This window comes from Apteryx mantelli, chromosome 13 (genome assembly GCF_036417845.1).
Source record: "Apteryx mantelli isolate bAptMan1 chromosome 13, bAptMan1.hap1, whole genome shotgun sequence".
Taxonomy (NCBI): domain Eukaryota; kingdom Metazoa; phylum Chordata; class Aves; order Apterygiformes; family Apterygidae; genus Apteryx; species Apteryx mantelli.
The window spans coordinates 4,735,393-4,749,070 of NC_089990.1; the positions used below are offsets into that span (position 1 = coordinate 4,735,393).

At 46.5% G+C, this 13,678-nt stretch overlaps 1 protein-coding gene across 2 annotated transcripts in view; it reads left to right on the plus strand.

Annotated features, from left to right (window-relative positions):
* The window catches only part of PLS3 (plastin 3), a 51,880-nt gene extending 39,795 nt beyond the window's left edge, over positions 1 to 12,085 (plus strand). For both annotated transcript variants that reach the window (XM_067303983.1, XM_067303984.1), the window contains 13 exons: positions 168 to 297; positions 670 to 802; positions 2,007 to 2,088; positions 2,721 to 2,886; positions 4,401 to 4,543; positions 5,705 to 5,800; positions 6,297 to 6,492; positions 7,120 to 7,198; positions 7,821 to 7,935; positions 8,087 to 8,220; positions 9,121 to 9,244; positions 9,815 to 9,939; positions 10,796 to 12,085. In XM_067303983.1, coding sequence (XP_067160084.1) covers positions 168 to 297; positions 670 to 802; positions 2,007 to 2,088; positions 2,721 to 2,886; positions 4,401 to 4,543; positions 5,705 to 5,800; positions 6,297 to 6,492; positions 7,120 to 7,198; positions 7,821 to 7,935; positions 8,087 to 8,220; positions 9,121 to 9,244; positions 9,815 to 9,939; positions 10,796 to 10,928 — 1,656 coding nt within the window. In that variant the 3' untranslated portion in view covers positions 10,929 to 12,085. The remainder of the gene's footprint in view (positions 1 to 167; positions 298 to 669; positions 803 to 2,006; positions 2,089 to 2,720; positions 2,887 to 4,400; positions 4,544 to 5,704; positions 5,801 to 6,296; positions 6,493 to 7,119; positions 7,199 to 7,820; positions 7,936 to 8,086; positions 8,221 to 9,120; positions 9,245 to 9,814; positions 9,940 to 10,795) is intronic.
* Positions 12,086 to 13,678: the final 1,593 nt, after the last annotated feature.

Sequence of the window (13,678 nt, forward strand, 5' to 3'; positions counted from 1 at the left end):
CCCTGTTAAATTTAATGCCGCTACAACTCTGCTAGGCTACTCACGTTTGCTGTTCGTCCTGCAAAGTTTGCTTTGAAGCTGAGAAGAAACAGAAAGCTTCATTGTTTTGCATTCCTTCTATTTTTGTGAAGATAATCTTTTGTCTAACAGAGCACTTTGAATCCTAGATTTTTCAAGAGGTGAAAAGCAGTGATATCGCTAAAACTTTCAGAAAAGCAATTAACCGGAAGGAAGGCATCTGTGCAATTGGTGGCACGTCGGAGCTCTCCAGCGAAGGAACGCAGCACTCGTATTCAGGTATTGCTCTGGCGTTCAGCTGTTTTCCTGGGGGACTTGGGCCGTATGCCAAAAATAGTAAGTTTCTACTACCTGCCACGTGCTGGACTTTGGGTCTCCTGTACCCAAATGGTCACAGATCAGGGCGAGAGCAGACTAAATATAGGGTAATGTGAGATGGTCAGTGTGTAAGCTAAATGTGTGCTTAGTTGTTTTGTTAACTTTGCTTGTTGATGAACTTTGAATAATAAAGATAGTGTGGTAGTGTGGTTTTATTGATTTATTTTTTCCCCTTGGGCTTGTTGTATACTGATGTTGGGGCGGGGGGGGAGAGGGAACATCTTTGCTGTGTTATGAGGAAGCATATATTAAATTTACAATTGGTTATCCTAGAGGAAGAAAAATACGCCTTTGTAAACTGGATAAACAAAGCCCTGGAAAATGATCCCGACTGCAGGCACGTTATTCCAATGAACCCCAATACAGATGACCTGTTCAAAGCCGTGGGAGATGGGATCGTGCTGTGGTAAGTCATGATGGCTCCTGAATTCAAAAAAACCAGACCAACCCCCAAACTCCTTAGTTAGGGGTATTTTCTTGCTAGGCTGGTTTTGTGTCCCAGTCTGTGTGCGCAGAATGTTTTCGCATGTGTAAAGGGGCGCTTAATCGCCGGGACTTTTGGTGTCATTCATGATGCTTCTGCTTTGATGCCACCTTCACAAGCTGGCATTTTGTCTAAGGCTTTTGCTTGAGTTTGAGACAGAGTTTGCTGAAGGGGAGAAGGCAGCTGTTTAAAATCTTGTTTGGTGGAATTGCAAGAGGTTGTGTCAGTAACCTCCGCGGAAATGTTAGCAGCTCTTGCGAATTAACCCGGAAACGGGGTCTCGGGGAATCGCCTTGGTGCTTTTGACGGTAGCCGTACTAGGCTAGTGATGTAATCTGTTGTGCTGCACGCTGAAAAATGGGAGAAATCCAGGGCTGCTTAACAGCCAGCTTTCTGCTTAAGGGTGTTTTTGTTTTGCTTTAATCTAACTGAATGAATTTTGTGGAAAACTGGATCGACTTGGGATTTCAGCAATCAGTAGGCAAGGGATCGCTAGTGGGCTAAATATTATTTTTTTTTAACTTGGGGATTTTTTTTTTTTTTAATTTCCATGACTTCAAGTAATTCAGTTGCTCAGATGAAGACTAAACCGAATAGGAAGTAGTTCATAGTATAAAGGAAAAACTTGCAATGTTTTCTGTTGGCTAAAAATTTACGTCCTAATGCTCACGCGTTTCCCCACTGAGCCGTTAGTGTTTGCACTTTTTTTTTTCTTCAGAAGTGCATTTTTTGAAATTTTTTTTCCCTGCTGGCATTAGTGCACATTTACCATAGGAGGAAGCGTGTTGTCTCACCAGAACCCGCAGCGGCTGTCAGCAGAGCAGCACGGCTTCGCTAGTTCAGTGACTGCATCGTGAATAATTCACACGCTCTTCTTGCTCCGGCCACCGAGATCACTGGTGGCCAGTAACATGTTTAAGGTTTCAGGCTTAGCTATTAATTACAAATACATTCTTGATAACATAAATATTAACTTCTGATTTGCACAACCTTGATTTAAAAGCCCCCCCAAAAAACAGATGGGCCAAAGAAAATGTGTTGTAGTGAGGACTGTGACAGTGGAACAGCTTTTGTTGAAATGAAATACTAAATGCTGTTCAAATATTGTTGTTGTTCTTCCTACCAGCAAAATGATTAATCTTTCCGTTCCGGACACGATTGATGAAAGAGCAATTAACAAGAAGAAACTCACGCCGTTCATAATTCAGGTACAACGCACTTTTGTGTCTTTATGGAAATTCACATTAAGACGGGATAATAGAAAAATTAGCATGGCGGCTTAAGGAATTATTGTAGGTGTCTGGAAAGAAGTGAGTTTTACAACTTGCATTTGGTTATTAAAGGCAGTTTTGTACTGTGCCTAGTTGGCAACGCTAGTGTTACCAGGAGCGATAATTTAGTACTGATGAAATGCCTAAAGTGGCTGAAACGCTGCGCACGTCCGATATTGCAGTGGCTATCGGATACAGCGCCGTGCTTTTTTTAAAGCAATGTGGTTTTTGGCGTGGGCTGCCTATGAGTGGTTTCCTAGTAGTAGAGGCTGGTTTTGCACAGATGCCCACACGTGTGCGTGCGTATAACTTAACGCTTCTCTAGCCTTGTCGATGCCACTAGCTGCAACTCAACGGCTGAAACCAAATACCGGGGGCTGAAATTAAACGCTGGCGCCTCGCTCAGCTCTTATCGATTCAGCCCGCCGCGCCAGCAGCGCCATTAAAACGCCGGCGGGGAGCGAGCCAGGGCCGTGGGCACGGAGCGGCCGCCCCTGGCGCGCGGACGAGGGGGGGAAGGCGCCGGATGAGAGGCCTGGCCGCCCCTCACGCGGCCCTGTCGCCCGCAGGAGAACCTGAACCTGGCGCTGAACTCTGCCTCCGCCATCGGCTGCCATGTCGTCAACATCGGCGCCGAGGACTTGCGGGAAGGGAAACCCCACCTGGTGCTAGGGCTGCTCTGGCAGATCATTAAGATCGGCTTGTTTGCTGACATCGAACTCAGCAGGAATGAAGGTAAGAAGAATTTTTTTTATGCTACTTGAGCATACATGTAACCTTGCTCCTGGACCTGCTGAGGGTGTGAATGTGTTGTTGAGTCCCTGCCGCTTGGCCGGGACGGGTTGCTTGTGCTCGGCTCGTCCTGGCCTCCCACCCATCTCCCCTCTCCTCTCCGCCGAGAAGGGCGATGCCTTGTTGTCTGGTTTATCGAGGGCATGCAGCAGGTTGAGTGGTCTCCAGCCTGTTTGCAACTGGGAAGTTGGTTTGGAGGGGTGGGCTGTGTCCTCCAGGTAGCGAGTATCTGCATTGAAGAACTGGCCAAAAACAAATTGGTAAGTCGAGATGCATCTCGGATCAAGCTTTGTGGCACAAATGAGCATGTTTTCTTGTAATGCCTCTGGCTTGGAAGAGGTTCTCCTAAGTGTCCTTCAGCTCTAGATGTGTAACGATGATGGGAGTAGTTGTATTAGCCAATAAAATTTGTCTTAGACCTGCTCAAAGTGCATGTTATAGCTTTTCAACTTTGTTTTCATCAGGATTTCTTTGGTTAATGTGGCTTGACAAGGGTACCTTGCCTTGATGTCACCAGCCCCTTTCTTCTCCCCCTCCCTGAGCCTGCACAGGCCATATTCTGTCTAGTCCTTGGGTAGGGAACGTCACCATGCTGTTGCCTCGAGGGCTTGGGCTCAGTTCAGCTGGTAACGTTGAGACGTAGGTGAGATTTCAAAAGCTGCTTGCGTCATTTTAGGATCATAGGGAAGTGCACACTGCTCTTGACAGAGGAGGGCTTTGTCTCTTTGGGAATGCAGTTGCACTGATTTGATCCTCCTAAAATCCTCCTTGCAACTGTTGATGGAGCAGTGGAGCTCTAGTTTCCCTCCTCAGCAATGGAGCTCTTCCCCACCATGCTCGCTTGGACCTGGACAACAACCTCCAAATTTAAAGCTTTTCAAACCAAAGAGCTCTGGTATTCCTCACTGGGCTAACAAGAGCGTGCAGCTGGATGGAGGATCTTCAGGGTCTTTTATTTTAACTTCCCTGTCGTGACCGGTTAACACTGTTTGGCTTAGACCTTGAAAATCCATGGCAAGTGAAGCTCCTGATAGCCAAAAGGGTGCTTATCTTGGCTTCTGACTTTGGTTTTTTCAACAGTGCTTATGAAATCACTCAGAAGCTCTGTTTACATTTAACTTACTGTCATTGACTTAAAGGGCTGTGTGTAGAGTTCACTGAGAATTTTCTTACATGAGAACATGGAAAATATATATATATTTTTTCCCTTAAGCAAAGTTTCTTTGATGGGTATTGTGTATGTGCGTGCCATTCATATTCTGCTGTGTGTGTAACAACCCACCCAGAAAACTCCAAAAAACCTCCCAGATTATTTTGACTTAATCGAACTGGAGGAAAATGCGGTTGGTTCTGTCCCCTTTTGCTCACTGAGATGTTACTGCAGCTCTAGTCCTGTCATGGAGGTTTGTGTCTTTTGAAAACTCCTTCCTTGTGCTCATGAGTGGTTCTTCTTCTAGCACTGGCTGCCTTACTTCGTGATGGTGAAAATCTGGAGGACCTTATGAAACTGTCCCCAGAAGAGCTGCTCCTAAGATGGGCAAACTTCCACTTGGAAAACGCGGGCTGGCACAAAATCAATAACTTCAGTTCGGATATCAAGGTAGCGCGAGCTCTCCTGGTCCGCGCGTGCACGGGAAAAGGCTGGCAGTGGGCCGTGGCTGCGTTTGCTGGTGGAAATGAGGCCCCTAATCCACAGACGGGACCTTTCTTAACCTCGTTACGATAAGCTCGGCAGGTTTAACAGGGGTCTTGGTAAAACACGAATGGCGTATTTAGGGTCCTGCACTACTCTGCTCTCTGTCTTGGCATGAGACCGAGCCTCGCGTTGAACTTTGCAGAAAGGTTTCCCCACTCCCAGTGGGATCCCGCTGCAAAGCTTTTACATGATGTAATTGTGTACTAGTAATACCAGTTTGCTACCTTTTTGTATATGTTCTTAAGACATCTTCCTGCTGGAAGTGCCTTCCGCCCCACCCCAAGGAAGGACCTGTAAAAAGCGCTGTGCCACAGCTCACCTAGAAAGGGCAAGAGGGCAATGGTGACCTTAGGAGTAGAAATGAATGGGGAAGGTCTTACCTTTTTTTTTTTTTTTCTTTTTTTTTAATGAGAGGGAGCCTTCTGGATTTTTTTTTCTTTTTTTTTTCTGGAGGGGGAAGGGGAGCATTCTGACCACAGCAGGTTATTCAGAGTTTATTCACATGGCCAGCAGTCTGGAACATGAGAAACGAGACTGAAGTGGATTGTAGACTTCATTCAGGGTAAAGGATCGTTGGGGAAAAAAAATCTGATATTTGAGAAATGTGGGAAGCCCAGAGCTGTGTGCACACACACACAACTTGCAAGTAGCTTGTGAAGCTGGAAGCAGTGCTGCTGATAGCTGCTGGCTTGCCGAGTGCAGCCCGGAGGCTGCCAGGATACCCTGGGGTCCTTTGCAGTGCTGGGAAGCGAAAGGATTTGTAGCTGACAGATAAATAAATAAATATATATATAAAAAATACACAATTATTTGGCTTAACTATTTCTAATCTCTTTCCTTTCTGTTTCCTTTTCTGCTGCCTGGATTTCTGCCATCGTGCTCTTTTCTTTTCGTTGTCTGTCAAGCTTACCGATTTTGGTAATTCAGTAAAGGTACATAAGCCAATTGTGCACAGTGACTTGCTTAAGATGAGACTGAAATGAATTGCTACGGTGTGTTCAATGCTGTGAGCAAGACCCGAGTTTTCATTTTCTTTTTTTTTTTTTTCTCTTTTTCTCCTTCTAGGACTCTAGAGCTTATTTCCACCTTCTCAATCAAATTGCACCAAAAGGGCAGAAAGAAGGAGAGCCTCAGATCGACATTAACATGTCGGGTTTCAACGTGAGTATTCAGGCTGTCGTTATCCCCATGCCGTACCAGTGCGAGCTGTGTGTGACCCTATCGGTGCCCCGTGACCTCTAGATAACCTGGTATCTTGATTTCAAGGCCGTGCACGGTGTCAGCGGGCATGTGCACACCTTGGGTGTGTGCTAAATGAGTGTTTGTTGTGGTTAACAACATGCACGGTTGGGCAATCTTTTGCATTTTGCCCCGTTTGGGAGCATGCAGGATTCTGCCCTTGGACCACCATCCTATAAAGTTTGAAAGCACCACACTAGGGGAAAAAAAAAAAATACAGAAAGAGAGTGGCAGAGCAGGACAAGCATATCCACAGTAGCGTGGATGAACTTGCGCATTTCATCCGTTCGTTTGGTTAGCGGCTGGTGTCTAACGAAGGCTGGCGGAGCAGCAATGTTGCTCCAGGCCAGGAGCTTCCCAGCTGCACTGTCGCTGCTCTCTGCCCTGATGGCTCCCGTCCCTTGCGTCCCCCCCGCAGGAGAAGGACGACTTGCGGAGAGCGGAGTACATGCTGCAGCAGGCCGACCGGCTGGGCTGCCGGCAGTTCGTCACGCCCGCCGACGTGGTCAGCGGCAACCCCAAGCTGAACCTGGCCTTCGTCGCGAACCTGTTCAACAAGTACCCGGCACTGACCAAGCCTGAAAACCAGGACATCGACTGGACTCTGCTGGAAGGTGATGGCCGTGTTGGTCGCAGAATTAGCGAGCGGGTGTATTGCGAGGGGTTGTGCCCGGCGGGGCGTCTCTACTGGAGGGACGCCTCTTATTTTGAGACTTCGGGGCTGAAGTGGGTATTTACCCGTTGCGTGCAGATGAGTAGCGTGTCCGAGGGCCTGTTCAGCTGCCCCGACGCTGCCGTGAGCTCTGAACTTGCAGGAGGGTTTCCGGTGGCTCGTTAGTCCCGGTGCCAGGTTGGTTTTGCCGGTAGTTTTTCCTGCTGGGCAGGTGGGATCCCTCAGCCGTGCAGCGAGGTGTGCCGCTTTGGCAAGCGCTCGGCAGCGCTGAGGTTAGGGCTTAAGCAGCAGTTAACTCGCTCCTGGGTGAAAGACCTTGCTGCCACCTTTCCTTGCAGAAAGGGCAAAGCTCTTCTGAGACCTAGGGAAGTTAATGTAACATCCAAAACAAGATGTTGGGGCAAACCGGTTCCTCTGGTAGAGTATAGTAGCAGCAGTAGTCTTTTTTCCTCTTGAAAACATAAATGAGAAACAGTGCTGCTCGGAGCTCCCTGTCTTGCAAGGTGGAAAGCCCCGCGCAGCCCTCTGAGCTTTCGGGAAGTTCACGTACCCGTTTTCTTCCCCTTAGGAGAGACGCGGGAAGAACGAACCTTCCGCAACTGGATGAACTCCCTTGGTGTGAACCCCCACGTAAATCACCTCTACGGGTAAGTGCCTCTCCCTGAAGAGACCCCACAGCATCCGACCGAAGGTGCTCCCACACCAGTGTCCCGTCTCCCACAGCGGCTGAGGGAAGAGCTTGAGAAAGGGTGTTTGCGGGGAGAGGGCCAGGCTCCCTGCACCCTCCCTGCAGCCCTTAGCTTAGAGGTTTCTGAGCCAGGACAGGTAGACCAGGCTCAGGGCAGTTGGCTTTTAGGGACTGAAGGATCTGCTTGAGTGACTGTGTCAGAGCAACTGGACCTAGATTTCATGTTGCCTAATTTTAGGGCTCAACTGAGGCATCCTATTTAGGAGGCAAAGTACTCTGGGTACAAAGTGACCCCTGTAGTCAATGGAGAGAGATGGGCACCTTTTGGATTTTAGGTGGCAACATTGTTCTCTGGATCTGTTGCTCATTGCCGTGCTAAAATCTGCTCTAACTTAGCAGCTGGCTGTGTTAAACATGGAGCACTTCTGCTCCAGAAGTTACAAAGCATTTTGAAAAAACTTCTTTTTAAGATTGTTGAAGTTGCGACAGCCTGTAAAGAGTAGTAATTATCCATAATGTGACAAAGTCAAAGTGCACATATGTTTTGAAACATCAAGGTTAATTGATGTTTTCCTTTTTAGTGATCTGCAAGATGCACTTGTAATACTACAATTATATGAAAAGATCAAAGTTCCTGTTGACTGGAATAAAGTCAACAAGCCTCCGTATCCTAAGCTTGGTGCAAATATGAAAAAGGTAAGCATTTCAGAAGACTTTAGAAGAAGCCGTGGACACTAGGAATCCAAGTAAATGCACGGTATCTAGGAATTTCTATTTGAGGCTTCCAGTTGAGTGTATCTGAGTGACTCTTTTTGTTGTTGTTTGTTTGTACTCTTTTCCTGTGCAGCTAGAAAACTGCAACTATGCCGTAGATTTGGGAAAACATCCAGCTAAATTCTCCCTGGTTGGCATCGGAGGACAGGATCTGAATGACGGAAACCAAACATTGACGCTAGCCTTAGTCTGGCAGTTGATGAGGAGGTAAGGCCCGTCTCAAACACAACTCTTCTGAAGGGAGTACGAGGCTTGGGAAGATTTGCACTGCTGCATTGGAACAGGGCACCCAGAGAGGCTGCAAAACCTCCATCCTCGGGGGTTTCCAAGACTTGGCCAGACAAAACCGCGATGAAGATGATCCTGTTGCATGTGAGAGGTGGACCAGTGACCTATGGAGAGCCCTTCCGAGGTGCTGTGAACCTGCCGCTCCAGCCCACCCAAAGCTGATCTGTGTGCCAATACCCAAAGCAGGAAAATTACCAAACTTCACAATTCCCAATTAAAAATTAAAACACGGAAGAGAAGCATTTCAGGGCTTCTTTATAATACCATTCCCATTGAAATGAGGGAGAGGAAGAGAAATTTAATGACAGGTCATGAAACTGATACCCCTTTTTCTTATGTTGTTCTGAAAAATTCTAATAAGGTGCATATGTACATGTGCGCCCATGTGTATGTGTATAGATGCATATATATGTATACAAAATATACATATATGCACACACAGATACATACATATGGTAGTTCATTATTTGGTATTAAAGTCGGAATACTATTTCTCGAATTAATCCGCACCTTCTAGGTATGTGTTATCTCTCTGAAGCAAATTATATCAATAGTCAAACACTTTAGCAAGTGGCCTGAGCCCAGGCAACTTTGTAGCTCAGATTAAAAGACTTGAAAGGCTAGTAAGACCAAACACTTCAACAAAAATTTTACTTCAGAGAAGATAGCTAAGTCTTCCTCTCTGCTAAAGCAGTAAAAATGCAAAGCAGAGGCTGAAGACTTTTCTGTGCTGCCGTGGGCCCATCTTGTACCCTGGCTGCGTGTAGCTGGGACTGTTTTAAGCTCTGCCTAGTCTTGTTTCTCTCTTCTGGTTCTCAGGTACACACTGAACGTCCTTGAGGACCTCGGTGATGGTCAAAAAGCGAACGATGACATTATAGTCAGCTGGGTAAACAGGACCCTGAAAGAAGCCGGCAAGTCCACCTCCATCCAGAACTTCAAGGTGCAGGTTCCCCTCTTGCATCCGAAAGGAAAGGGTCTCACGTGTGTGTGTCCTCTGCAGATGGAGGACAGCAGTGGCACATGAGAAATGGGTATAAACAGGACAGGATTCAGCTTATGCTGGCAACAAAGTGGCTTCAAGCTACTGGAGAAGAGACTTTTTGGACTGCCTGTGCGGGGGGAATAGTGGTGGGGTGGCCCAGCTGATGGGGAGAGCAGAGAGCGGGTGATCAGGCTGTGCTGCCTGCAGGTGCAGGGGCTGGAGCTGGTGAACCTGGGTGGGTGGGAAGTCCCTTGGGGTCTGCTCGGCAGGGCAGACCTGCCAGTCAGTCATTGCTTTGCATTTTTGGACTCCTTATGGCAAGCTGGAGTAATGATCTTGTAGTGTTGCTGAAGGAGAAGCAGCAGTCTGGTTTGCCCATGGTCCAGCTGGGAATAATCCCTGATAGCACGGCTTCGAAACAGCTTGCTTAAAGTCTTTGTTGCACATTCCAGAGCAGTCGAATTAAGGTGAGAAGTGTGCTAAGGATTAGACATGTATCTTTACTTGTCTCCTCCTATTTTTTTCTAGGACAAGACTATCAGCACGAGCTTGGCGGTTGTGGATTTAATTGATGCTATACAGCCTGGTTGTATCAACTATGACCTTGTAAAGACTGGTCATCTATCAGAAGATGACAAACAAAATAATGCTAAGTAAGTTTGCTAGCTTGAAAACTGCATTGCATTGAAAGAGTGCAACTTCTATGCCCTGACCTTAAGCTGCAGGCGTTTTACTACATTACTGTGGCTTTCAATCTCTTAAGCCAGTGCCTTTCAGACAGGCAGCACTTCTTGAAATCTAATTCCTCTCCTTGTCGGTAACCCTGGAGGAGTTGCTTGCTGGGCTCTTCAGCCTGCGGAGAGAAATGCAGAAGAGCCCAAGCGATTCTTAGTGATGGTATTCTGCTTCTCATCCTTTTTGTTCAGGCATATGAAGTGCTCAGCCAGTAGCTCGGGGTTTTGGAATTGAACCCTGGGTTGAGTTTGTCCGTCTCTTGTCTCGTTGAATCGTCACAGGTTTTCAAGTTTCAAGTATGACTATTAAAATAGGCCTTTGAAATGTGTTTTCTGTGACTGCTCTGCAGTAGCAGAATAACAGCAATTTTTCTTGCAGATGATAGTCTTGCTTGATCGTTCTGAAAAAGCAAACACAGGAAAATGTAAATATTAGCTGATTAATCCTTAGTTATACATGCTAACTGTTAGCCCTAGCAAACACTAATTACAGTTTTTAACTGTTGATAAAATGGACTTGACATTCAAAGGTGAATTTGTACATGTATTAAAGACACTACCCTGTACTCAGGAAAAGAACATGGCAAAGGATCAAAACACATTTTATAAAACAAATAGATTTGGTGTGATCAGACTATTACACATCTAGAAGCCTTCTCTGAATCTTAATAAAGAGTAGTGGGAGGTGAAATTCTGTTGGACAGGAGGAGCTGACTTGTCATTTAAAGGTAGCAGTCTGTAAGTGCTGACACACTCATCTTTTCATGGCGAACAGGTATGCTGTGTCCATGGCAAGAAGAATTGGTGCCAGAGTTTATGCCCTTCCAGAAGATCTCGTGGAGGTGAAACCGAAGATGGTCATGACCGTGTTTGCCTGCTTGATGGGCAGAGGAATGAAGCGAGTATAAAAGGGTTGATACATGTAAAAAAACAAAACGCAACAAAAAACCCAACCTGCCACCCTGGGTGCATGAGTAGCAGATCAGCTGTGTCCACGTTGAAATGCTGTTGGCCTAGGAACTGCTGAAGTTCAAAGGACTTTGTTTTGCTTTGCAAGACAAACTCTTATCAAATTCTCAGGGAGAGGAGTTTTAACCAACAGACGTGCTCTTTTCCCAAAGGAAAGTTTAACTTATCAAGAGCTCACAGAAATGCATTCATAACAGACCAGCATCTTGCAATACTGCTCTGGAGCTGTTTTCACCTCCTTATTTCTCAGATGCTTGGTGCGTGTTTTTTTTCCCTGAGGGCTGTAAGGTGGTTGGTATGAGTTGTAATGGAAACGAATCTTATTTCTGTCTGCAATCCAGTTTAATTTGTATTATATGGTCCAAGCATAGTCTAGGTTTGACCGTTCCTTGCCTTTGCAAACAAAGCTACAGTACAAGTTGGGACCTGCAGGCCAGCTCACAATGTTAAATGAGAAATGTGTATAATTTTGAAGATGGGTATTCCTATGGTATTCTCTGTACATGGTGCATTTTTTATAAACCTAACTATTTTGATTACTTTACAAATAAAGCATGGCAGTTTTTTTCTCTTACTGCTTATATAAAGTATTTTTTTTTTAAGTTAGACTATATACGAGAATACCACCATCCTTGGACCTCTCGCAGTAACTCATGATATCATGTTGCTGATGGCACAGTTGCACCTGAGAATGGAAGTGAATGCATTTTTGTATGCATCTTGGTTCAGTTGTGTGCACCTAGAAAATAATTTTTACAAAAATCTGCATGAAAACTATAACTTTTTTATTTAAAATGCTGTTGGATATAAAACCATAATCCATTGTGGGGAGGTTTTGTGCAGGGAAGAGGCAAATGTTATAAACAGCAGGGTTCAATAGACTGAACAGCAAATGTGCTGGAACATAAAACTATTTTTACAGATAAAAGGAAGTGTTGTCGCCAAAGAAGGAAGATGCTGTATCCATAGGAGTTAATATTATCTTGCTTTGGCAAGCTGTTTGCTATATTTTGAGATCATATTGCTATTCTGAGCTATTCAAAGTGATGTAATATGGTGGCAAAGCATTAGTTGAAATAAAAACATTTAAATACAAGTTTCCCTCCTTATTTACATTGGCCCAGCAATTACTTTTAGGTCGAAGCTCATTTGCTTTTAGGTTAACTTTGGCTGATCTTGATTTTTTTGCACTAGGTCCACTGAGCTGTGCAATCGCCTCGAGTCATGGCGTGCTCGAGCAGTTGCACAAGTGGTCTGCTAAAGTGACTTTTAAAATGGGTGCTGGTGGTGCAGTTATTCTCGGCTCGCCTTTTAGGCTAGGCTTGCTTTTATAACGGCTTCCTGAAGTCATTGCTGCTTGTGTTGGTGTCTCTCTGAGCGCCCGATGGCGATGCCCGTGGTGGGGGCCAGCAGCCCCCGTTGCGGCAAAGCCTGGGAGCACAGGAGGGAAAGCTGCTTCGTGCACCGCGGAGCTGCAGTCCAGCCTCGTGCCTGGAAACCACAGGACTCAGAACAACTTGTGTGGGTTTGGTGTCATGCAAACAAACTTCTGTGACCTTAACTACTTGGCAGTCCCCCTCCTTCTGACCTGCCTGCTACAGTGATGATTTTTCAGCAGTGAAAACAAGTAGGCGTGTGTTGTGCAAGAGGCAGGCTGCAGCTCGTCTGCTGCTGTGACTGGGATGAGCTTGTTGATTAGCACAAATTGCATGTTGCTGCCAGCCTTCACCGTGGGCATCATCTTGGGCAAACGAGGTGGCACAGCTCTAGGTTCAATCATTTTAAACCTCCCACTCGCTCCGAGTCAAATGCTCGGTGGAGCCTGCGGGAACCCAGTTACCAAATAGGTCATTCTCCATCCATGCTCCAAATCATCCTACTGTGTTGCTGGTGTGAAGGAGCTCTCTTCTGGTAGTGATGCTGTCCATGTTCCTGGACCGTGTTGCATAGTTGTACCCTTACTTTTTTTCTTGTGATTGAAGGAGGGGGGGAGGAGAAAACGGGAGGGCACCTCTTTCCATGACCTGGTCCTCCAGGAGAAACTGCAGCTGAAGCAGGAGTTCCTGTTGAAAAGCAGTTTCTGTTGAAGTAGGTGTTAGCTAGAACGGCTGAAGCTGTTGGCAAGAGTCGCACATCTTCCCTTCATTTCCCCTTGTTGGATATTCTGGGTAATTGAATGCGATCATTTTGGCACAGTTACGGGGGACCTGCAAGTCTCTCCCTTCGTGGTGCGGCAGGGAGATACGTAGGCGCCTTGTGACCGCTAGCAGAGTTATCAGTGGCGCAGGCATCACCCTCATCGCTTATTGAGTATGATGTACTGCTAACACGAGTGTGCTCTTGTGCAGCTTGTAAAGCAGAAGCTGCCGCTGCACCAGAGCAGTATTTTGGCTGTTGGAGGCGAGAGAGCCCCTTGTGCAGCGGCTGGTGAGGAACGTGTCTCGACTCGGATACACGAGCCACGGCCTGTGCAAATCGGCTCCAGAGCCCCTAGGTGAAACTGCAGGTGGCCTGCCTGGCGTGGGGAAATGAGAAATGATGTTGCTGCTGCGCTTTTCCCCAAGCACAGTGCGTACGCCTGCTCTTTAGCCCATGGGGACCTGCAGAGCGCCTCTTAGAGCAGGCCTGTACTGCGCGTTCCCATCGGTTAGCTGGGATTTTGGTGCCATCCAGGGGCAAATTCTCGGTA